Below are 24,849 nucleotides of genomic sequence, written 5' to 3' on the forward strand. Positions count from 1 at the left end.
TCCCCATCTGTATCTGCAGCTCCTTGTGCCCACCCGGCGGGGGCGGGGTGGGGGGGGTGTCGTTGGGCAGATGGAATAGTATCTGGGCCAGGTTTAGTACACAGTCGGCGCTCTTCTGTGCCCATCGTGCAATTATGTAGCCCCATTTTACGGAGGAGCTGAGCGGTAAGGCTCTGGCTGAGGCTACGCAGCCCAGACTTCACCCAACTCTGCCACCTCCACCCTCCGCTTGGGGCTGTGAAGCTTCAGGTTGCTCGCTTGCCGTCTCTGGGCCTCAGTTTCCCCTTCAGAGCAACGGGAACCGCCCCTGCCCACTTTCAGGCTAGAAGCCTTTCACTTCTCCCGCCCCGAGGATGCTGTGGCTGGGAGTTCCGGGCGTCCCCCAGGTAGGAGCCAACCCAGAGGGCCTCGAACGGGGCTGCACCCGGTAGCCACTCTGGGCGGCCTCGGCGCTCCTGTGCCCCAGGCCGGCCCCACAGACAGCCCGGGACAGGTTGCTGCCGGATGGACAAGCCTGTTCCCTGCTTCCTTATGTAACCAGGTTATGCAAGGGCAGCTGGCCTGCTTACATAAGGGGAGGCCGGGCCAGCCCCAGCTGGGGAGGGGGAAGCTCTTAAAGGGGCTGGTGTCTCCCGAGTCTCCCCTCCAGGGCCCTGTGCCAACCCACGGAGGGGAGCCTTATAAACTCTGGCCGATTCTGTACCCATCAGCGCCATCATTGCCGTCATTATTATTATTGCTGTTGATGTTGTTTATCATCACTCTGTTCTTTCCCAGGAGGCACAAAGCCCACTCTGCTTCTGACCCTCGGCTAGTCCCTTTTCTCCCTGAGCCTTAGTTTCCCCATCTGGGCAAGGGGGGTGGTGTCAGTGAAGGAAGGCAGTGGGGCCTAACGGGGGTGCTGGCCCCGCCACCTGCTCACTGTGTGACCTCAGGCAAATGGCGATCCACTCTGGGCCTTGGTTTCCCCATCTGTAAAATATGCTTGCCTCTCTAGGTTACTGAGAGGGAAATGAATTCAGACATGCGAAGGGTTAAGATGGCATCGAGCACACACTCAGCCAGTACAGCTTCTTGGTAGTCAATAAATATTTATTAAGCGCTTACTGTGTGCCAAGCCCTGTACTGCGAACAAGACAGACAAAATTCCAGGCCTTGCGGGGCTCACAGTCTGGTGGGGGAGATGGACAAAGAACAAGTTCGTGATAAGGGCTATTGAGAAAAATAAAGAAAGGCAAGGAATAGAGAGTGGTGGGCTATTTGGGGAGGCACTGTCTGAGGACTTGACATTTGAGCTGAGACCTGAGGGTGAAGAGGAAGCAGTTGTGTGAAGAAGTGGGGAAGGAGCAGAGGGCACAGCCTATGCAAAGGCCCTGGGGCAGGACCTGGTGTGTTGGAGGAACAGCCAGGTGGCCCTAGCGGCTGGAGCAGAGTGAGGGAGGGGGATAGAGGGAGGAGGGGAGGGCAGGGACTTGGGCTTTTACACCTAGGGAGGTGGGAGCCCTGGAGGGCTGTGGGCAGAGGAGGGGCGGGGCCTGACTCAGGTGCTCACAGGCGCCCTCTGGCCACTGTGGGGAGGACAGACTGTGGGGGGTGAGGGTGGGAGTTGAGAGACCAGGGCTGAGGCCACCGCACTGGTTCAGGCATAGGCGGGTGACAGTGAGGGCCAGCCAGGCAGAGGCTGATTCCAGAAGCGTGAGAATTCAGTGGCAGTGGTCAGCCTGGGTGGAGCAGGACAGGGCACGTGGGTCACCTGGATTATGGGGCCCCTTCGGAGGCTGGCGCTGGCCCCCTTACCTCCTACTTGGACCTAGGCAGGGAAAGGAGGGGCGGGCAAGCGCAGGGCCCCCGGTCACACCCAGGGCCCCTACTGGAGTCAGGACGTTGTTTGCGGGCAAGCAGGGGTAGGGCTCTGGTGCCTGGGTGGCCCGCGGGGCTCTGGGCGGGCTGTGCGGGCAACTGCCGGGTGCCCAGCCCCAAGCTGGGTGTTCCACCTGCGTGGCTGCATTGTTCCCGTTTTTATTCCCCATCTCGTCAGGTGAGCTTGGGCTGGCATCTGCCCCGCCCTGCACCTCAGTTTCCTCATCTGTGAAATGGGAATGATCATCTGTAACTGCTCGGTGGGTTCCAGGAGCACTGGCACACAGTAGGTGCCCATTCAGTGACCAGCAGCAATAGTGCAGGAGGCTTGGGAGTGAGGGAGCCCCCCGGCATGGGAGGCAGGCATGTGGAAACCCACGGTACTCACTGAGATGAGCCACTGGGCAACTGAGTCCCCGCGACTGAGCCCCTGTTTTGTCCCTGCAAAATGGGACCACAGTCACAGAACCCCTGTGACACCTGGTCAAAGGCCAGCACAGAAAGGCATGTAGGCTGCTAGCACACTGTCCCAGCCCCGTGTGACACCTGGGGAAACTGAGATCCAGAGAGAATGGGGGTGCTTAGCCTGGAGTCACACAGCCAATCGGGCAAGGAGATGCCCCTGGAACAGATGGCCTGGCTTCAAGCCATTCAGAGGGCCTCAGTTTCCAAATCCGTGAAATAGGCACACTGCGGGGGTCAGTAGGAATTACTGGACACCCAGGAGAGGCTGCAAGGATTTATCTGGCCAGTCTAGACACCTTCTTCCTGGGGTACTGGCATGACCTATGGGGGGGGTCTTTGGTCTCCCCCCATCCCCATCACCCAGTTCCCCTTAGGTGCTGGCTGAGGAGGAGATTCCTAGAGGCTCCTGGGTTAGCTGGGGCCCTTCTGGCCAAGGAGGGGGCAGTAGGAGCCAAGACCCCTCTGCCTGGAAACTGCAGCCCTGTCCGGTTGGAGCAGGCCTGTCCTCCTCTGCCCTGTAGAAGGGCTGGAGCTGGACAGTCTGGCCCACCCCAGACAGCCAGGGCTGTCTGTCTTTGCTGCATACCTACCATGTGCCTGCCTAGCCTCTGCCAGACCCAGACACGTTCAGTGAGGCAGCAGGTGGTGCGGCCAAGTCTGTCTGCGTGGGTCGAGTCCCAGCTTTGTGCACTTGGCCCAATTGCCTAACCTCCCTGAGGCCTCCTCTGCCCCTCTGTAAATCTGTATGTAGCTCCTGGCAATATAAGCTCTCAGTAAATGGAAGTTATGATTATTATCATTTTCATACACTGTTCTCTCTCCCTACAAGCCCCTTCTGTGCCTGGCAAACTCCTACTCAGACATCAAGGCCCCAGCTCCAATGTCGCCTCCTCCAGGAAGTCCTCCTGGGCCCCCAGGCCAGGTTTCTGTTATTTTCTTGGGTTCCTCCTGCCCAGAGGTCCTGCCCTCTGATATCCAGGACCTGGAGCAGTTGGGTGGGCTTCCCAAAAGAGGATTTCTGCTGATCCTCAAACAATGAAGGGGGCCCGGAGATAGGCAATGCTTAGGTGATATTCTATACCCTGCCCTCGGCCTGTTGTAGAAATCCCTTGTATCACCACTGGTTGGAGTGCACGCCCTTAAACCTGGTCTTTCCCTCTGAATATCCCCCAGTTTTCCCAACATTCCTCAGATTCCTTTGTCTGACAAGCATTTATTTTGCACCTGTTGTATGCCAGGCCCTATCAGGATCATCCCAATTATTCATGCAACAGGCATGTATTGGGTGCTGTGTGTGCCAGGCTCTGCTGGAATAATCGCACTCACTTGTCTGCAGACATCTGTCGACTGCCAGCTATGTGTAAGCATTGCTTGAGCACCGACTGCATGCCAGGCTCAGGGAAGAGAGGAAGCCCAGGGGAGGAGAAAAGTCTCCCACTAACCCTCCCTCCAGGCTTGGGCCCTCTAGTCTCCACCCTCCTCCTGCATTCCAGGCAGCGGGTTAAAAACGTGGGCGCTGGAACCAGAGTAACTGAGTCGCCATCCGCTTGTCCACTCACTGGCGTGAGACCTGGGGCGAGCCCCTTCCGATCTCTGACCCCGTCTGTAAAGCGGAGCGCCCAGCAATCTGCTTGCAGCTCAAAACCTACTTTCTGCAGAGAAGGAAACTGAGGTACTAAGCAGGCAGGCTCTCCAGAAACCCCTCCGGGCAACACTGGGAGGGAACCCATCTTAGCCCAGAGAGGGGCAGGGCTGGCCCGAGGGCACACAGCTCCGGTCGGGACCCTGCCCTGCTCTGGAGCCCTCCCCTTGGTGCCCGCCTCCCTGGCCTGGCTGCCAGCCTCCGGCCTTCCCCCCCACCCCACCCCCGACTCCCGCGGGGCTGCCGCGCTGGTGACGCAGCCGGAGAAACTTCAGAAGGAAGGGAAGCTGGGAGGGGCCGGTCTCCTCGGCAGCCCCTGGCTGGCCTGCCGGGTGCCCCCACCCCGTCCCTGGCAGGGGGGATGCTGCGGGCTTCCGCCGCCTCCATCCACCGCGTGGCCGCAGACGGCTTCCGGGGCCGCGTCCCCTCCTGCGGCCACACGTGAGCACTTAGCCCGTGGGCACATGTGGCTCCCCGGCTCCCACCCCCCAACAACCCCCCCCCCAACACCCGGGTCGGGCTGCCAGGGAGGCAGGCCGAGGCCTTGGCTTGGCTGCTGGCAAAGCCAAGAATTTGCTCCAAATGTAAACAGCGAGTTATTTTAAGTCTGCCCCCCTCCCCGGGTGGCGCTGACACATTTGACATTGGAGGGGACCGGGAGGGGGGAGGGGGGGCCGAGGTTGCGCGTGTGGGTATTTTTAACCTTGTTTTTCACATCCTTGGTGCCACCCGGAGTCTGGTTTGTGCCGAGCGGCGGCGGTGGTGGGGAGCGCGGCGCTCGGGTGGCAGCGGGCGGGCGCCTCCCCCCGCCTGGCACGGCTGCTGCCCTCCTGGCACAAGTGCCTTTAACCCGCGCAGGCCGCCCCAGCCCCCCCCCCACAACCATGGCCACCCCCCCACCCCACCCCGGGAGGGGAGCCCGGGCTCCAGGCCCCGCCAGCCCGCTCCTCCCGCGCCTACAAAATGGCCGCCAAGGCCAGAGAAGCATCTGGAAGCCGGGAGGGAGCGTTGAGAAAATGGCCGCCAGAGCGCTGATGTCATCGGTGGCGTGGCCGCCAAGAGCGGCCGGGGTGGGACGAGTCCCGGCCTGCAGGCCTCAGAGTGGGCCCCGCGGCCTACGGGGGCCTCCTTGCTGACTTTTCGGCCCGGACGCCCCCAAACCACCTGTGCCAAAGCCCCCCTGGCGCCCGCCGGACGCCCCAAGTTCAGCCCAAGGCCGCGCGTTCACCGCCCGGGCCTGCGCTGGGGCCGGCGGGGGGCGGTGGACGGCCGCTGCCCTGACCCGCTGGCCCGAGGTGTCCACCAGTGCCCGGCAGGGCCTGCAGCCAGGCCGCGGAGCAGGCGGGGGTGAGAGCCAGGCCGGGTGGGAAGAAAAAAGAAACTTTTCTTTGAAAGTGATTCCGAAGCAGGTTGGCTGGGGCCCAGGCGGCCGGCGGCAGGGCAGAGGGAGATGGAAAGTGTGGTCCAGACTCGAGGAACGCGGCGGGTCAGGAAGGACAAGGCGGGGGAGGCCCGGGCGGGGGCCGGCGTCCGGGAGGTCACCCCGGCCGTGGCCTTCTGCCTCTCGGCCCTGACGCCTTATCCAGATTTCCCCCGGGGGCGGATGAAGGCCGTGAACGTCTAGCATCTTGCTTTTTTCCCTTGGATTTGTCCAAACAGCCCTTGGAAGAGTGTCGCCTGGGGGTTTTAGATCCCGTGTACCAGGATGTGGAGGCTCAGAGAAGGAACGTACTTTTGCTGAGGTCACACAGCATTGGTGAGACTGACATCCATTTCTCGTGATTGCTGGCCTTGCGGGCCTGCGGTCTTGAGCCTGCAGGGGCAGGACGGGGTGTCTCCAGGGAGAGTCAGGGTTTGTACTGGAATTGCTTGAAGCCCAGGACAATTTCGGTTCTCGTCCTCCTGCTACACTACCAGGGAAGTCCAAGTTCAGTCTAGCCTGAAGCCTTCGTGCTGTGACTCAACTCCTGGCCCTCCTCAAGATGACCAGGAGGAAGCCTTGACCATGAACCTCATGCGGCAGAACTTTGTGTCTGTTTTGTTCGTTGCTGTGTCCCTGGATCCTAGGACAGGGCCTGGTACACAGTAGGTGCTCAATACATGTGTTGAGTGAAAGAATCACCGTTTCCCCTTATGGTTGGGTTTGCACAGACACTCATGTGGGATGGGGGTGGAGACTCAGGACACAAAACAGGTTGTAACATAGCTGGACATACACGGGAATCCTTTGTCACACTTCTTAGAAGGGATACGAGGACATGAAACCCAGACTTCCAGAGCGTCAAGCCCAGGTCCTGTGGACACATAATCCCCCCCTTGGTCTCTTGGGCAAGAGAGGGAGCTAGACCAGACAGGCATTTGCAGGAAAGGCATTCCAGGCAGGGAACAGCATGTGCAAAGGCCCTGGGGCAGGACTCTGCCTGGCATGTTGGAGGAACAGCGAGGAGGCCCGTGTGGCTGGAACAGAGTGAGCGAGGGGGAGAGAGGGAGGAGGGGAGGGCAGGGAGAGGACGGGGCAGGTCGTGCAGGGCCTTGGGGAGGGCTTGCGACTTTCATACGTTTAAAGACCCAGACTCAGTCCAGTGTGATGAGAACTAGGACAAGGTTTGCACAAGGGGCCAGGGGAGGGTGTTCCAGAGAAGGAGACGTTAGAACCGGGCTTGGAGAGATGGTTGGAGTTTGCCTGAGAGCGAGAGGGGCAGGGAAGGTTCATGGCAAGAGCGAGAAGGATGAAGGCCAGGGTCGCGTGTACGGCGTGGCCTTCCAGGACAGAGAAAGTTGAACCTCAGCCGGCGATGTTTAAAAATGGCCGGTGACACTGGGGAGCTGGGAATTCCAGGGCCTGGCTTTGGTTCTCTCTCTAGCTGGCTGGTGTTGGGAGGCGGACGTGGCAGCAAGGCAGAGCCAGCTACATTTGGAAGCCCGCTAAGGTTGGAAGAGAAATCCTGCGGGCGAGCGCACCGTGGCAGCCGAGGCGGGTCCAGCGGACGCACCGCTGGGCCCCAGTGGGAACCCTAGGCTCTCCCGTATCCCGCCAGGTTTAAACAAGTGCGATTGTGGTATCAGCAAGTCCTGTCCTTTGTAAATCCCCAAAATAAATTAAATATGACCCCCCTCCGTACACCCCAGGCCATCACCCTGGGCCAGGCTGTTATGCCCACCGGGATGTTTGCCCACCCCTCTCCCCGGACTTCCAGCCTCTGAGAGTCCAGAATTCACTCAGCAGCCAGACTTTTTAAATGTGTGTGTGTGTGTGTGTGTGTGTGTGTGTGTGTGTGTGTGTGTGTGCGTGCGCGCGCTTTATTGTGGTAAAATATATATAATATAAAATTCACCATCTTAACCATTTTTAAGTGCACAGCTCGGTGGCATTAAGTACATTCACACTGTCATGCAACCATCCCCACCATCCATCTCCAGAACTTTCTCATCTTTCCAAACTGAAACTCTGTCCCCATGAAACACTCCCCATCCCCTCCCCCAGCCCCTGGCCCCCACCATCTACTTCCTGTCTCTATGGATTTGAGTCCTCTAGGGACCTCCTGTGAGTGGAATCAGTCAGTATTTGTCCTTCTGTGCCTGGTTTATCTCACTGAGCATCATGTCTTCAAGGTTCATCCATGCTGCAGCGAGTGTCAGAATCTCCTTCCTTTTTAAGGCTGAGTAATATTCCACTATAGGGATGGACCACATTTTGTGTATCCATCACCTGCTGATGGACATTTGGGGTGTTTCCACCTATGGCTGCTATGAATCATGCTGCTGTGAACATGGGTGGCCAAGTATCTGTTTTCAATTCTTTTGGGCGTATACGTGGGCGTGGGTCACATTGGTGATTCTATGTTTAACTTTTGGAGGGACCGCCAAGCCATTTTCCGCTATGGCTGCACCATTTTACATTCCTGTCAGCCGTGCATGAAGGTTCCAATTTCTCCACACCCTCATCACCAGAGACGTTTTAAAATGTAGCATAGATCATCGCCCTTGAGACTAAAGCCCAAGCTTCCCACGCGGCCCACGGGGCCCTGAGTGGTCTCATGTCTCCCTGCTTTGTGTACGTGTTGGGGCCACGTGCTCTCTCTGTTCCCCAAATGTCCCATGTTTGTTGCTGCCCCGGGGCCTTTGCACTTGCTGTGCCATCTGCCCTCAGCTCTCCCCATGGCTGGCTCCGTCCCATCCCTAGGCCCTTAGAGAGGTTTCGCCTGACTTTTCCGTCAAAAGTCACCTCCCCCACCCCCAGCCACTGTCTGTCCTCTCACCCAGTTTTATTGCCTCGGTGGAACTTAGAACCACCGAAATTATCTCGGGCTCCTTCTGTCGGCTCGTTTCCTGTCTGTCTCCCCCGCCTTGGCTCCCTGCCATTTCCCCAGTGCCTGGCAAGTGGTAGGTGGTCGGTAAACATCTGGGACATGAATGCTGGGGCGGTGCCTGGATCTCCCAGTTAGGAACTGCGGGAGCCTCAGCAACCAGGATGGAGGGAGTTGTCCGGGGCAAAGGGGGCGGGTGCTCTGGGGCGGGAAGGGCTGGACCGGAGGCCACGGCGGCGCCTTTGTCATGGGCTGGGACAGACCAAATTTGGGCTCGTGGCCACGGACAGGAAAGAACAGTTTGTACACTCCGTCAATGGGATCCAGTTTACATTTCTATTGTCGGTATGGTCATGTGTTTGTTTGAGGGAAAGGCCACAGGCGGTGGTGACGTTCCGGCTGCCTGTGAACACCCGGCGGACCTGGGAAGTCGAGAAAACTGGTCCCAGGCCAAACCAGGGTGTCACTTGAAATACAGCCGCTGTCCGGGGCCAGTCTCACTTATACTAGCATGAGTGTGGTTAGCTGTGCTTCATGCATCGTGCTGGAGAGCCTTTTGTGTGTGTCTCGGGAAAAAAGACCTTTCAGGAAGGTCCCGGCGTGAGGGGAGAATGTGAGCCACGTAGATACAGAAGGAACCGTGTTGTGGGCAGAGGGAACCACATGTGCAAAGGTCCTGGGGCAGGACCAGGCCTGGTGTTCTGGAGGAACAGTGAGGACGCCCACGTGGCTGGAGCAGAGTGAGCGAGGGGAAGAGAGGGAGGAGGGGAGGGCAGAGAGGGGACAGGGCAGGTCGTGCAGGTCCCTGTGGGCCACGGGGAGGACTTGGGCTTTTACCCCCAGGGAAGTGGGAGCCCTGGAGGGCTGTGGGCAGAGGGGGGACAAAGTTCGTTTAACTTCTGAGTTTGGAAAAATGCTGTCACCCAAACAGTATTTATCCCTTTGTGATTGGCCCCTCCCCTCCCGGGGCTCCTCTGATTTCAACCTCACACCCGTATAAAGTAAGGCAACAATGGAGAAAGCCCACTTTACAGACGGGGAAAGCTGAGGCTCAGAGGGGAGAGAGGCCTGACTAGTCCCAGGTCACACGCCGGGTTGTGCCAGGGCTGGGGCTTCAACCCAGGTTTCAGGGTATGACTCCAGCTTCTAAAAGATGCCCCAAGGTCATACGAGTTTGGAACCTGGAGCCTCTTCTTCACGACCCCAGTGCATTTGAAAGACTTTGAGGAGTCCAACAGCTGCCCTGAGAAACCCGCAGCGATGCTCATGCTTTTTGACCATGAACCACGCGCTCGGGTGGAGTCTGCAGACACCCCCAAGGCACACCCATAGAAAATCCCCCAAATCCCCTACTCGGCAGCTGAGAGCGTGCATTTTGTTTCCGTGGTCCTGCTCTGGCCTGTTCATGTCTTCTTCGTGCGGTCGGGAATGTATTCTGAGCAGCACAAAGCACCAAATCGAACGCCTGATCTAAGCAGGGCTGCAGAAAGCCACGTATTCAGGGATGGGCAGTGGGGGATCTGGGGGACAGCGACCAGGTCAGGAAAGAACTCATTAACAGGCAAACGTTTTAAAGCCGGTGATGGACATGATATAAAATTCAATAAGACATTCAAGAATATTCCCCCCCTTTTTTAAAAGTAAGTCTTATTGGAGTATAGTTGATTTACAGTGTTGCATTAGTTTCAGGTGTACAGCAAAGTGATTCAGTTATACATATACATATATTCATTCTTTTTCAGATTCTTTACCCATATATAGATGATTACAGAATACTGAGTACAGTTTCCTGCGCTATGCAGTAGGTCCTTGTTGGTTATCTATTTTATATATAGTAGTATGTGTATGTTAATCCCAACCTCCTAATTTATCCCTCCCCACCACATTTCCCCTTTGGTAGCCATAAGTTCATTTTTGAAATCTTTGAGTCTGTTTCTGTTTTGTAAATAAGTTCATTTATATCATTTTTAAAATTAGATTCCACATATGAGTGATAGCGTATGATATTTGTCTTTGTCTGACTTACTTCACTTAGTATGATCATCTCTAGGTCCATCCATGTTGCTACAAATGGCATTATTTCATTCTTTTTTATGGCTGAGTGATATTCCATTGTGTATATATATATATATATATATATATATATATATATATATATATATATATATATACACACACCACATCTTCTTTATCCATGCCTTCGTTGATGGACATTTAGATGCTTCCGTGTCCTGGCTACTGTGAATAGTGTTGCAGTGAACACTGGGGTGCATGTATCTTTTCGAATGATGGTTTTCATGGATATATTTTTGAGAGGAGCAGATAAAACCTGGTCGGCCCATCAGCTTTCCTTGCTGTATGGCCTTGGGTAACTTACTTACCCTCTCTGGGTAACCCATGGTTGTCAGCCTTGATCAAGGATTGCTGGAGGGTGTTAGACGAAACTGTTAAATACATAGCCTGACATCTGGTGTTCGGTAAGCTGTCTGTGCTTAGCAGTTGCCATTATTATTGTTGTTATTGTTATTATTATTATTATCATCATCATCATCCCATATCTTCTCACTCTACACCTCAGCTCCCACCTCAGTGAGGTGGAGGTGCTCTGAAATTTCCCTGGCCTCTGCATCAGGGTCTGGGGCCTCTGATCCCATGGAAAGTACGGTCTGGGGGCTCTGCTTCCATGGGGTGCTTTTCAGCATAAGTGGAACAGAGATATGCAAACAATTTATCTGCCCCCAGCTGTCCCCAGCACCACAATTAGTGACAGAAGGGACCTTTGGCAAAAGCAGAGCAGCAGGGGACCCCCAGCTGGGGCCTTTATCTGACTGGTCAGACAACAGGGTCCAAACACAGGGGGTCACTCCAAACCACTGATAAGAAAGGGGTCCTGGAGTTGGGGCAGGACCAACTGAGCCCCCCCTCCAAGGGCCCACTGGACACCTCCTAGTCAAAAGCACAGGACCCAACTGTGAGGCCTCGGGGTGTCTGGGGGTTGATCCCGGGCCCTTCGGTGCCACCTGGTGCTGCCTGAGTTTGAATATGTCGCCTGCCTCTCTTTGTGCCTCAGTTTCCCCATCTGGAAAATGGGGATGATAATCGCATATCCCTCTTGGGGGAGTTTCGAAGATTAGATGAGTCAGTGGAGGGGAAACTTGTAGCTCAACATAGTCAAAGGAGTGACTCACCACGTATTAACTATTGGAATGTACCATTTCACACGGTGTGACCTTGATGACCCTCCCAGGAGCTCCAGTCACAGCCCCTCACCCACCAGGGGCTGCCACTCACATCTCTGGGTTGCATGGCCTCCCTTGCACCTGGCACAGCCTGGAATTATACTCCTGGTTTATTTGCTTACTTGTTCATTGCCTGTCACTCCACCATTAGGATGTCAGTGCCACGAAGGCAGGGAATTGTGTCCATCTTGGTTGCTGCTGCGTGTTAGACACATGGCACCCTGGAGGTGCTCAGCGATCAGTTTGCCAAGTGATCAAAGGAGAGAAGTAAACGGTAGTGCAGTTCAGCTCTAATTTATGGATGAGGAAATGGAGGCTCAGAGATGTCAAAGTACCTGCACAAGGACACACAGCAGAGGTTGGCAGACTTTCAGTGAAGTGAATGCTTTAGACCTGGTAGGTCACCTACGGTTTCTGTTGCGTACTCTTCTTTCTCTTTTGACAGCCCTTTAAAATTGTACAAGACCCTTTTCTTTCATTATTGCCTCCCCCTAAAGAGCCCTTTTAGACAGTTTTTTTCCCTAATCACTGCACCTCATGAAATTTTAATAGCACAGGTATATTATATATCTATTTATATACTGTATCTGTATCTATCTATCTATGTTTTATAAATAAAAAGAGCAAAAATTTTTAGCCCCCTCCATCGCCCCAAGAACCAGTTTTTGCCCCTACTGAGAATGGATGGATCTGGAACAGAGTCCCTCCGCCTCGGCACTGCTGACACTGGGGGCCGGATGACTCTGGGGGGCTATCCCAGACCAGCCTCCCTGTCCCCGCCCCCTCGATGCCAGGAGCTCCCCCCAGTCGTGACAAACACAGATGTCCCCAGACATCGCCTTGGGGTGCAGGATCACCCCAGTTAGGAACCTCTGCGCTAGGCAGACAATTTCTTTGAATTGACATCAGCTTTGGGATATAGACTCCCCAAGCTAGGCCTCAGTTTACCAACCTCATCAGTTGGGTAAATTTAATCAGATAGTGCTATGGCGCTCCTAACACAGTAAAAACTCAGCAGATGAAAGCTGCCCACTTGGGGTCTGGGGCATCTTGGGGCATTGGACATTAGCTGGCCTTTAGCATTATACACTCTGGGTCCATCTGTTCAGACCAAAGGAAGGTCCATTTTAGGACTGGGCCTCTAGATGGGAGGAGGAAGAATTATCGGTGTCCTCTTTTTTTTTTTTTTTTCTTCCCTTGATTTTTCATGGAAACATCCAGAGCAGCTCAGCCCGATAGAACTTTGTGTGGTGATGGTGGGCGTATTCGGTGCCGTCCAATTCGGTCGCCACCAGCCACGTGTGCCTGTCGAGTATTGAAAGGTGACTGGTGCGGCTGAAGTCCTGAAAATTTAATTTCAATTTAGCCAATTTAAATTTCAAGTTGCATGTGACTCGGGGCTCCCATACTGGACAGCTCCAGAAGAAAGGGTTTCCAGGAGCCAAATGACAGGCAGGTGGTTAGCAGGTGGGTGAGAAATAGTTCGAGGTTTTAGAGGTGATTAAAGATAAGATGGCAGGGACTTCCGTGGCGGTCCAGCATTAAGACTCTGTGCTCTCTGCACTGCATGGGGTGGGGTTCAATCCCTGGTGGGGGAACTAAGATCCCACATGGCCTGCGGCATGGCCAAAAAAAAAAGTAAGATGGCACAATAAAAAGGAAGGAGATTCTGACACCTGCTACAACATGGATGAACCTTGAGGACACGATGCTCAGGGAGAGAAGCCAGACACAGAAGGACACACAGTGTGTGATTCCACTCACAGGGGGTCCCCAGAGGAGTCACATCCACAGAGACAGGAAGTAGATGGTGGGGGCCAGGGGCTGGGGGAGGGGTGGGGAGTCAGTGTTTCATGGGGACAGAGTTTCAGTTTGGAAAGATGAGAAAGTTCTGGAGGTGATGGCGGGGATGGTCACAAGATACTATGAATGTACTTAACGCCACTAAACTGTACACTTAGAAATGGTTAAATGGTAAAGTTTATGTTATGTATATTTCAACACAATCTAAAAATCAAATTAAAACAATTTTTAATGAGATGGCGTATAATTACAGCATCATATTATTTAGAAACTACACTTATTTCAATTTAAAAAGAACTACCGGGAGTATAGGAGAAAAAAGAGAGAGAGCTTCTTCAGCCCAGTAAAGGGATCTGCAGAAACCACAGCTAACATTATTCTTAGTGGTGAGAGACCGAATGGGTTCCCCCTAAGATCAGAAGCAAGACGAGGACACCTGCTCTCACCACTTCCAGTCAACAGGGTTCTGGAAGTCCTAGCCAGTGCGATAAACCAAGAAAAAGAAATCAGAGGCATACACATTAGGAAGAAAGAAAGAAAACTTGCCCTATTTGCAAGCGACATGATGGTTTTCATAGAAAATCCCAAAGAATCTACCAGAAAAAGAAAAAGACTCTTAGAACTAATATGTGAGTTCAGCAAGGTTGCAGAATACAAGATTAACACCCCCAAACCAATCGCATTTCTAAATGCTAGCAATGATCAATTAGAAACCAAAATTAAAAACACACTCTCATTTACAATTGCTCCCCAAACCTACCATGTATTGAATATCAACTTGGCACCAACCCTTTTACACTTGTTATTAGCTGACTTGGAGACCCAACAAACCGTGGGAGGTGGGTTTTATTATAGTCCCATTTTACAGATGAGGAAACTGAGGCTCAGACAGGTGATATGGCTGGCCTGAGGTCAAGAGCAGTGAATAAGGGCTCCAAACTAGAGCCAGCCGTAGACTAGGGCCATGGCTTTCAAGGTACAAAGTAATAGCACCCAAGACAAAAACAGCAAGGAGATAGCAATAATAGTAATAAAACCCTCCCTCCAGTTGGTGAAGTGCTTACTACGTGTCAGCCACTGTTTGGGGCCCTTGATTGCATTCATTATCACCTTTTCCCTCCCGAGCAGCCTCTGAGGGAGAGTCTGTAATTGTGCCCATTTCACAGATGTGGGGAGTGAGGCACAGAGAGATGAGGGGTGGCGTCTGAGGCCCACAGCCTGGGCTGCTTGGTTCCAAAGCATAAGCACACAGGCGGCGCTCAAGAAACACCCCCCTTCTCGGGTAGGCCCCTGAGTGCCAGATGGGCACTGTTGCCCGCTGAGTCCGTGTGGGTGCCGGTTCCGGAAGAGGGTCTGTGCCCAAGGCCTGGAGCCCGACGGCTGGCTGCCCGGGCTGGGCCCTTCCCAACCCAGTGGCCACCCGTGCCCAGCCATGCGGCCATCCAAGCAGGACGGGCCGGCTCCAAGGGGCCGCTGGCTGCCCGAGCCCGGGAGCGGCCACAGGGCGCGGGGCCGAGCCGGGCACAGCCCTCTCACCACTGCCCAGCCTGCCCAGCCTAGTCGGCCACGCGGGGGCTGCTCAGCCCAGCCAAGGAGGGCTGCCTGCATCCGCTCCTATCGTGGATGGGGAAACTGAGGCAGGTGGGGCCGCTCCTGTGCTGTTTACAGCATCCCTGGGTCTTGCCCGCCAGTAGGTGCTCAGCGCACAGCGTGTGCAAAGGCAAAAGCGCGATGCCAGGCAGACGGCGAGGGTCCAGTGGCTGTTGTGCGAAGTGTCATCATCATTATTATTATCCCCAAAGCAACCCTGGGTGCACTGAGGCCCCAGCAGGGGAAGTGACCCCCGTCCCCCGGGACAACGTGTCCTTGGAGGCTCCCAGAGCTGGGATGGGAACGCGCGTCTCATCGCAGAATCCAGGCGGCTCACGCCAGCGCCGTACTGGATGTCGGGATGTAAGCACTAGCTACCGAATTAAAACAACAAGGGGCAGGGCAATTCCCTGGCGGTCCAGGAGTTAAGACTCTGCTTTTCCACCGCAGCGGGCAGGGGTTTGATCCCTGGTCAGGGAACTAAGATCCCTCAAGCGGTGCGGACAAAAAATAAATAAATAAAATAAAATGATACACTACTGTGTAAAAAAAAACAACAGCAAGGGGTGTGGGGCGGGGCACTTTTTCGTCATTCTAACCCTCCCTTTTCCTTGTGTACAAAATGGGTACACTAACAATGCCAGATTTGTGGCTCTCTTCATGATTTAAGGGAAAGTATGAAATGAGAACAAGAAAACACATTTGTGGTCATGTTAGGGACGTAAAAATAACAGTAATAATAATAACGGGGTGGATGTTACCATGGGTCTAGAGCTCCGTATGCCCTAAGCGCTTCATATGTATCAGCTCCTTGCCACCTCCTGGCAACCCAGTCAGGCCTGTGAGATGCTTTCGCACATTTGAAAGAGAAGACTCTGAGGCTCAGGGAGGTTAAGCGACTTGCCTAAGGTCACACAGCAATTAGCTCTGGGCCTTGGAGTATGGCAGGTGGGAGGGGCCTGATTCTCTTTCTCTGGCATTTGATGGTGATTCCCGCCACCTTTGTCCTTGACCTGAGAGACAAATGGGGGGGGGGGGCTAGGGGTCCTGTCTGGCTGGGCTTGTCCATTTCCTCTCCCCCCCCCCCCCCCGCAGTCTGGGGTGGAGGGTGTGAGGGCTGCAGAGGGGGCTGGCTCTACTCGCCCTCCATCTAGGCCTCCGGAGCCAATAACGCTGAGCTCAGCGTCTGTCTGCTTCACCCGGCTGCCAAGGAGCCTGATTATTTTTAGATAAGATGGAGGGGCGGGCGCCGGGGTGGGAGGGAGCCCCCAAGCCTGGCGGGTGGGGCCGGAAATGTCACAGCTGCAGAAATATGCCCCTCGGCCCCCTCTCTGGGGATCCTGAGTGGCAACCCAAGACCACAGGCTGGGCCCCCAGGACTCGGAAGGCAGAGGCGGTGGGGAGGGGGCCCGAGGGGCCAGGGACTCACCTCTCTGGCCCTCTGTTTTCCTGTCTGTGAAATGGGCATGAGGGTTCCCACCTCATACGGCAGAGGCAGGATTAAATGAGTTATCCTCACTTGACAGATGAGAAAACTGAGGCTCAGAGAGCACTTCCCCACGACTGAGCCAGCCCCTCCACTCGGGTTCTCGCCATGGTTCAGGACACAGGCAGACTGGCGCTTAGTGACCTCAGACGTCCATGACCCCCTGGGGCAGCAGCCAGGGAGGGGGCCATGCCATGCTCCAGACCACGGCGCTGGCCCAGCCTAGCACTGGGCTGATGTCTCCTCCCCTCCTGAGTGGGGGTCCCTGCGATGTCACCAACTCCCCCTCCCTCTCTTTGCAGATGCAGAGCAAAGCGGCAGTCCCCGGGCGGGGATGGGCTCCGACCAGGAGGACAGCAAGCCCATCACACTGGGTGAGTCTGGAGGTGGCAGGGGTGGAGGGCACGGGCCCATCCCCATCTTTTATTTAGGAATCGTTTCCGGAGCGCCCCCTGTGGGTTCTGTGTGGTCCTGTGTGAGCACCTGAGTCACTCCTCCCAGCCATGCTGTAGAGTAGGTGCTGCTGTTGTTCCATTTTGCAGAGGCAGGGACTGAGGTCCGGAGAGGAATATGGGCCTTCCCAGGGGCATCCAGGGAGCTGGGGTTGGAACCCACGACCCTGAGCTCCAGCGTCTGGGCTCTGAGGTGCTCCCCCCATGGGAGAGGCCCTGGTGGGCCCTGCAGTCTCATGGGACATTGAGTGGATGAGTAGGACAACTCAGTTCTATGTTGCGGGTGTGGGAGCAGAGCCAGAAGGACAGAGAGGATTTGGAAGCTTCAGAGTCCCTGCTTCTACTCTGGTTCCCTGCCTACTCCCTCCCACAGTCTGTCCTCCCTGAAGTGGTCAGAGGGTGCCCGTGAGCACCTGAGTCAGGCCCCGCCCACCCTCTGCCCACAGCCCTCCAGGGCTCCCACCTCCCGGGGGTAAAAGCCCAAGTCCTCCCTGCCCTCCCCTCCTCCCTCTCCCCCCCTCGCTCACTCTGTTCCAGACACACAGGCCTCCTTGCTGTTCCTCCAGCACGCCAGGCACCATCCTGTCCCAGAGCCTCTGCACGTGCTGTGCCCGCTATCTGGACAGCTAACTGCTTTCTCTCGCTCCAGATCACCCAGGTCTCAGCTCAAATGCCTCCCTCTCAGAAAGGTCTTCCCTGAGCCCCTCAGCTCAAGCAGCCTCAGTCACTCTCAATCTCAGCCCTCTGTTTTATTTCCTTTAGAGGAAGTTAGTGATTGCGTATGTATTTGTTTAGTTGCTTAGTGATTGCAAATGCGTTTGTTTAACTCACATAGTGGAACATCACCTCCTCAAGGGCAGAGGTGTTTGTTTTGATCACTACTGTGTCCTCAGTACCTAGAACAGGACCTGGTACACACTAGGTGCTCAAAAAACATTTCTAGAAAGCAAAAAAGGAGAGAAGGAAGGATGAAGCAGAGGGAAAAAGAGAAACTAGAGGGATAGTATATTAGGGGCAAGGAAGGAGGAGAGATGAAAAGGGAGAAAGGAAGAAACAGCCAGTGGGTGAGGGCATCCCCGTTGGAAGGTCCGTCACAGGCATGCACAGGGAGGCTGGATGGTTCCAGGAGGTTCACAGGCCCCCAGGCCACACCTCACTGGCCATCTGTGACCCGAGTCCTCCTTGACCTCCTGTGATCCCCAGGCGCCTCCCTCCAAGCCAGATGTTCAAGGCAGGCGGCGGGGGCCATGGCGCTTGGCCTGGTCCCGTGGGGAGCTCCAGCGTCTGGTAGAGGAAATCACTTCCTCCCCGCCCGCCAGGGAGTCCCCTGGAGATGGAGCTGGGCGAGCACTGCACAAACAGGAAACCCCGGTGGGGGTGGGGCGGAGGGGCGTGCTGACAGCAGCCGGCCAGCTGGGTCAGCAGGAAGTGGCCACGGCCACTTCCCCCTGGACACTGGGAGCCACCACCCTGTCCTCCTCGGGATGTTGTGGTCCCGAGCCTCCCATCATGGGCCTGGGCAGGTAGTAATTGCTCAATGAATGGTGGACACAAAGCTCATAAGCAGGGGGCTTGGGTGGCAGACAGCTGGGGAGCTGGGCACTGCTGTGAGCTCCCTGCGGCCACTGCTGCCCCCTGGGGGCCTGGACAAGAACTGCTCCCACCCCCCCACCCCCCAAAGCCAAGAGCTGCCATTCTGTGGGTCCCACCTCCACTCTGACCACTCTCTCTGGCTCCTTCAACTCCAGCCCTGTTGGCCTCCGATTTGCCAAGTGCATCCCAACCCCAGGCCCTTTGCACAAGCCATTCCCGCTGCCAGGAACATCGTAACCCACAGGGAGGTGGCAAAACGTCGAGTTTAAGATCATCCTCATCGGGGCAGCCAGTTCTCACAAGGCAGTTTCCCTGTGCCAGGCGCTGTCTGGGCACTACCCAAATTTTAACTCACGTGTTCGCCTTATCCACCCCTACCTTGAGATCTTGGTTGAATGTCACCCTCCCAGAGAAGCCTTCTCTGAGCCCTTCGTGTAAAATAGGTCCCCTCCCCAGCAGGCTCCCCCGACCTTGACTGCCTCACCACTGCCTGACACATCTCACATTTAACTGAATCATCTTTAATAACTTTCTTTTTAAATTGTGGTACAACACACATAAATGTAGAATTTTAACCCTATTAAAATGTACCGTTCAGTGACATTAAGTACATTCAGAGCTGTGCACCCATCACCTCTGTCCAGTTCCAGAACATTCTCATAAACCCACAAAGCAACCCCATCTCCATTAGTCACTCCCCCTCCCCGAGTGACCATGAACCCACTCTCTGTCTCAGTGGATTTGCCTGTTCTGGACGTTTCCCGTCAATGGAATCACACCCTGTGTGTCCTTCTGTGTCTGGCTTCTCTCACTGAACATCGTGTTCTCAGGGTCCCTCCACGTTGTAGCGAGTGTCAGGGCTTCACCTCTTTTCACGGCTGAGTGACGTTCCCGTGTGTGGAGGGACCACATTTTGTGTATCCATCATGGTTGATGGACATTTGGGTTGTCTCCAGTTTCAGCTACTGTAAATCATGCTGCTGTGAACATTCATGTGCAAGTGTTTTTGACTTCCTGCTTTTATGTGGCGTCCTTCGCCCACCATGGGCTGTGAGTCCAAGAGGGCAGCTGCTCCTGTACGTCTTGTTCCCCACTGTGTCCCCAGTGCCCAACTCAGGGGGCGGACACTGGAGGTGCCTGGTAATGGGTCCTGCCTGTGAGGGTCTCCAGGTGGGACAGGCCTGCTTCCAGCTGTCTTGGGTTGGCCAGTGCTCCCGCCCTCTCGAGGCCAGCCTCAGTTTACAAATCCATGAAATGGGTCTAAACCACCCCAGCCCAGAGAGGAGGGTCCCTCTTCCTTTGACATTAGGCGGGAATGGGTCTGGGCACACTGAGGATTTTGACTGCTGTCTGTGGACCCTCCATTCACCCCATGGTTCTGAGCCCCTGCCGTTTGCCAGGCTCTGGTCCGGGCACTGGGGACACCACAGAGCTCACAGCCTGGAGGCAGAAGGCTAAGAGACTGCAGCACTGCATGGGGTGATGAGTGAGGTAAAGGAAGCAAGCTGGTCCCTCCTAGGTAGTAGCATTCATAGCTCACAACCACCCAAGACGACAGGGTGTATGGTCCCCACTTTTGAGATCAGGGAGCATCAAAGCTCAGGGAGGTAAAGTGACTTATCCAAGATCACACACCGAGCGGGCAGCTGAGATGTGAACCCAGGTCTGGCCTCCACTTGTGTGTGCAGCCTGCCACAGCACGGGGGCTCCCGAGGAGGGCTGGGAGGCGGTGTGAAGGCCCAGGCTGGAGAAGGGGAGGCTGGCTGAGGCTGCAGTGAGAAGGACTGAGCAGAGACTCAGGAAGGGAGATCCGCTCCAGCTGTGTTAGGGTGGAGGAGTCCCCGTCGGCTTGGAGGGGCTGAGCTGGCCATCTTCCTGCTGCAGGGCTGTGGTGGTTGGGGAGGTGGGTAGACAAGGTGACTGGCCAGGCTGGGTCCAGCCCCCGGAGTCTGGGCAGCCCGGAGGTGTCAAGGCGGGGAACAGACCCAGCTCAGCTGGCTGCCTGCTGACCCCCATCCTTCCTCTCTTTTCCAGACACCACCGACTTCCAGGAGAGCTTCGTCACCTCCGGTGTGTTCAGCGTCACTGAGCTCATCCAAGTGTCCCGGAGTAAGTGTCCCCACCCACCCTGTGCTGGGACCCGAGGTGGGGGCTGGGGTGGGCTCACACAGGGGAGGACTGTCGGAAAGGAGAAGTGGCTTCGGGATGGGGGCTCTAAGAGGGAAAGGGACTCGGGGAGGGAGGAGCAAGGAGCCCATCACCCTGCCCCACTCCCCCACGTCCTCTCCAGCCACCCTTGTCACCAAGCCTAAGTCCCTAGGAAGGGCAGTATCCAGGCCTTTCCCAGAGTCCAAGGTCAGGGTGACATGCTCTTCCCCAGAAAAGACTCCAGATGCTGGGTGGAAGGGCTAAAGAACCTTCTGCCCCAGTATCCCCCATTCCTGGGACCTCCCTCACCCCCACCCAGGAGACCCCAAAGGGCCCCCCCCCGCCTATTTCACCTCTTGTCTTACCTATGGACCTGCTGGGGACCCACCCCCATCCCCAGACACCCCCATTTGAATCCTACCCCAGGGACCTCTGGGCACTATCCTGCCTTAACCCTAACACTTGCCCTCTCCATCCAGATCAGCAGAGCCTGGCCTCTGAGAGTTCTGGGAAGCTTGGCCTCCAGCTCTGGCTATGCCTCTGCCTCACAGTGTGACCTTGGCCTCTCTCAATGGCCTTGTTCTTCTGACCCATAGTATAAGCCCAGTTTCAGCCAAATTAGGAATCAGGCCAATTTGGGAAGCGGTTCCTTTTCGTTCTGCCAGCCCCCAGATGGCTCTCCCCACCACTCCAGGGCAAAGTGCAGCCCTGGACCTTGTTCCTCCCTCATCCTCCTCTCTGTCGCCCTCCGCAGCACCTGTGGTGACTGGAACAGGACCCAACTTCTCCCTGGGGGAGCTGCAGGGACACCTGGCGTATGACCTAAATCCAGCCAGCACCGGCATGAGAAGAACGCTACCCAGCACATCCTCCAGCGGGTATGTCCCCGGGACCCCACCTCTGGGCACTTCACACCCCACCCCCACCTCCATCTGGCCCCAGCTGGTTCATTCCTCTCCCTGTTTTCACGTTCCACCTGGGAAACTCTTATTCATCTTTCAAAACCCAGCCCCCAAGTGACTCTTTCCCCAGCCCTGACATCCCACGCTGGACTCCCACAGCCTCGAGTCCTACAGCCCTAGCCCCTGCGACTCCATGAGAACACAGACACCGGTTCTTGCTGAGATATGCTGTGTGATCGTGAGCCGGTCACGTTCTGTTTGCCTCGGTTTCCTCACCTGCTAAGTGGGATCATAATCCTACCAGGTTGTTCTGAGGATTACAGTAGGTCAAGCGATCAGCCAGGCTTTCAGGGCTTTAGTCTCCACTCTGCTAGCTTGCTAGCTTGGCCCTCTGCTGAGTCCCTCCCTGCCTATTGCCCCAGGTGTCCCACCCAAGTGATGGGCAGGTTAAAGCGGATGTCATCTGAGAAGCAGCCGAAACTCCGCGGCTCGCGTGACGTCTCGCGATAGCACCCTCCTCGCCCTGCCCCCTAAGAGCCGGAAGTAGCAAAGCCCGCCGGGCCCGTCTCCGTGGTAACCGGTCTGCTGGCTTCCTTCCTCGCCCCTTAGGAGCAAGCGGCACAAATCGGGCTCGATGGAGGAAGACGTGGACACGAGCCCCGGCGGTGATTACTACACCTCACCCAGCTCTCCCACGAGTAGCAGCCGCAACTGGACGGAGGACATGGAAGGAGGTGGGGCTGGCGGCGGGGGCTGACCGACCTTCCGGTCTGGGTTACCGCGGCAGTGACTACGTGTTCCGGCAGGCACTGCGCGGGCGCCCCGGGGCGGAGAGTCGGCCTGGAGCCGCGGGGCCTCCTGGGAATTGTAGTCTCGCAGGCTGCGCGCGGTTGGAAGTAAAGTCCGGGTTCGCGTTCCCGGAGCTCTTTGGTTCCGCTCTGGCGGGGGAGGATGGAGATTATCCCTTGCCCGACTTTCCTGCCCTCTGCCTGTTAACGGCCCATCTCTGTGGGGTTCCTGCTATACAGAATTGACTCAGTAGCGATTCTGATCAACAGGGTGCTTCATCCTCGGGTCTGCCGTAGACCCTCAACTAGAGCGTCCTGATACGTGGGTTCCCTTTCCACTGGGGTCCTCCCTGGAGTCCTTTTTTTTTTTTTTTTGCAAGATTCCCATCTCCATGGGATCTTGCTCTCTGTGAGTCCAGTTCCATAGGAGCCCCGCCTCTTTTCTTACAGCATCCTTTTCCTGGTAGATTTTCTTGTTGCTCCTCTGTCTTCATAGGGTCCTCTCCAGGGTGTCTGTCTCATGTGGCTCCTGTTCTGTAGGGTCAGCAGTTCCGTAGAAGCTTTTTTCTGTTGAGCGCTGGCTCCTCCTGATTCTTTGTTTACTTACCGTCTCCCTAAGGGCATTCTCCAAAGATTTCCCTTCTTTGGAGTTTCCATCTCCATCACGGTTCTAATCTAAAGAATCCCTTTCTGGGAAGTCCCTGGTGGTCCAGTGGTTAGGACTCGGGGCTTTCACCACTGCTGTGGGCCGGGTTCGATCCCTGGTAGGGGAACTAAGATCACGCAAGACGCGCCGCGCGGCAAAAAAAAAAAAAAATCCCTTTCACCTTAAGATTCTGCTCTCCAGCGGGCCAGCGTTGCACTTAAAGGAAATGGTTTGCAGAGTAGCCTGTGGGGAGGACGCCCCTGGCATTCCTCAGATTCTCAGCGGGGTCTGTGCCGCCCAGTTTTAGAAGCATGTCTCTACCCGGTCCCTTATCCCTTAACAAGGGTTCACCCCACCGTATAGCCTAGTGGTTATGAACGTGGACACTCGAGTCCCCCAGCCCTTACAGCTTCCTGGTGACCCCACCTCTCTGGGCCTCGGTTTCTTCATCTGTAAAATGGGGGTGTTAATACCTGCAGTACCCACCCCATAGGGTTATTGTGGGGATTAAGTGAATTAATACATTTGATGTCCCTAAAACAGGCCTGGCACATAATAGGTACCCAGTATACCTTAGGATTTGTTTTCTTCTCTGCCCCTCCTCCTCTTTCCCTCTTCCCTGTAGAGTCTGATTTCTTATAAAGATCTGTCTATACAAAGTGCCATACCTATAGGATTCTTGAAAAGCAATATAACATTACAATTCAGAGGGCAGGTTCACTATAACAGAAAAGAATCTGATATATATATATATATATATATATATATATATATATATGTACACACACACACATATATATATATCTATGGAACTGAAACATTTTGCTGTATACCTGAATTATTGTAAATCAACTCTTCTTCAATAAAAGAAAGAAAGAGAGAGAGAGAGAGAGAAAAAGAGGGCAGGTTCAGGCATCAGAGAGACCAGGGTTCAAATCCCAGCTCTGTCTTTGTCTCACTGTGTGGGCTGTGTAACCTTGGGCAGGTGACTTAACATCTCTGAGCCTCAGTTGCCTCATCTTCAAAGTGGGAGTGATGAGAACCATCATTCTTTTGGAGAGTTGGAAGGAGGACACGGTAGAATGTGACTTAAGCAACCATCTGGCACATAAGTGACCAGGAAACAGGAGAGTTTCTTTGGTGTTCATGTCTTTATAAAATTCCCATCTCTTGGAATCGGTCTCTAACACAGCTGGTTGTGACATTTGAGGTCCCAAGCCTCCTCCCTCTTCCTCAGTGTGGGCTCCCAGGTATCTAATGCTGGGAGGACCTCTCTATTTATTAGGCTTTAATTTATGGGTCAGAGTGTCTCTACGGTTCTGTCTCTGTGGTTTCCCTATCTTTCTAAAGTTTGTCTCTATAAAGACCTGTATTCAATAAGCTTTAAGTCTGATTGTAGGTAACAGAAAATACAAAAGGAAGTGCATTTCTCTCACAAATAAATGTCCAGCCATCAGCCGCCCTGGGCAAGTGTGATGTGAGGGACTCAGTATCCTGCCTTATGCGCCACTGAATGTGGTTTTCATCCCTACCTCATGGTCCAAGATAACTGCTGGAGCTCCAGCCATCATGTCTGCTTTCCAGCCAGTAGGAAAGAAGGGTCAAGTCTGGGCATGTCCTCTCCCTTTAAGAATAATTTTCAGAAGATGCACTTACCCCTTCTGCTTATCTCTGGGCCCCTGAGTTAGTCCTAAGGCCATACTCTGCTGCAAAGGATGCTGGGAAATGTAATCTTATTTGGGCCAATTATGTGCCCATCTCAAATCAAGGGTTCTGTTACTAAGGAAGAAGGATAAAGCAGATATTGGGAGACAGTTAACTTCTGCCCTATCATTTACTGATTGGGAACTCAAAAGCACTTCTCACTAACACTGTGATTGAAGAGGTTGTCTACATATAAAGTGAATACTATTTAGAGCTGAAAGACA

The 24,849-nt window shown here is 54.9% G+C and overlaps 1 protein-coding gene across 5 annotated transcripts in view; it reads left to right on the top strand.

The window, feature by feature from the left end:
- The window catches only part of NFIC (nuclear factor I C), a 66,653-nt gene that overhangs the window by 25,903 nt on the left and 15,901 nt on the right, over positions 1-24,849 (top strand). For all 5 annotated transcript variants that reach the window (XM_082380100.1, XM_082380098.1, XM_082380097.1 and 2 more), the window contains exons 3-6: positions 16,695-16,766; positions 20,472-20,546; positions 21,340-21,463; positions 22,097-22,221. In XM_082380100.1, coding sequence (XP_082236226.1) covers positions 16,695-16,766; positions 20,472-20,546; positions 21,340-21,463; positions 22,097-22,221 — 396 coding nt within the window. The remainder of the gene's footprint in view (positions 1-16,694; positions 16,767-20,471; positions 20,547-21,339; positions 21,464-22,096; positions 22,222-24,849) is intronic.

This window comes from Balaenoptera borealis, assembly GCF_965194805.1.
Source record: "Balaenoptera borealis genome assembly, chromosome: 2".
NCBI lineage: Eukaryota > Metazoa > Chordata > Mammalia > Artiodactyla > Balaenopteridae > Balaenoptera > Balaenoptera borealis.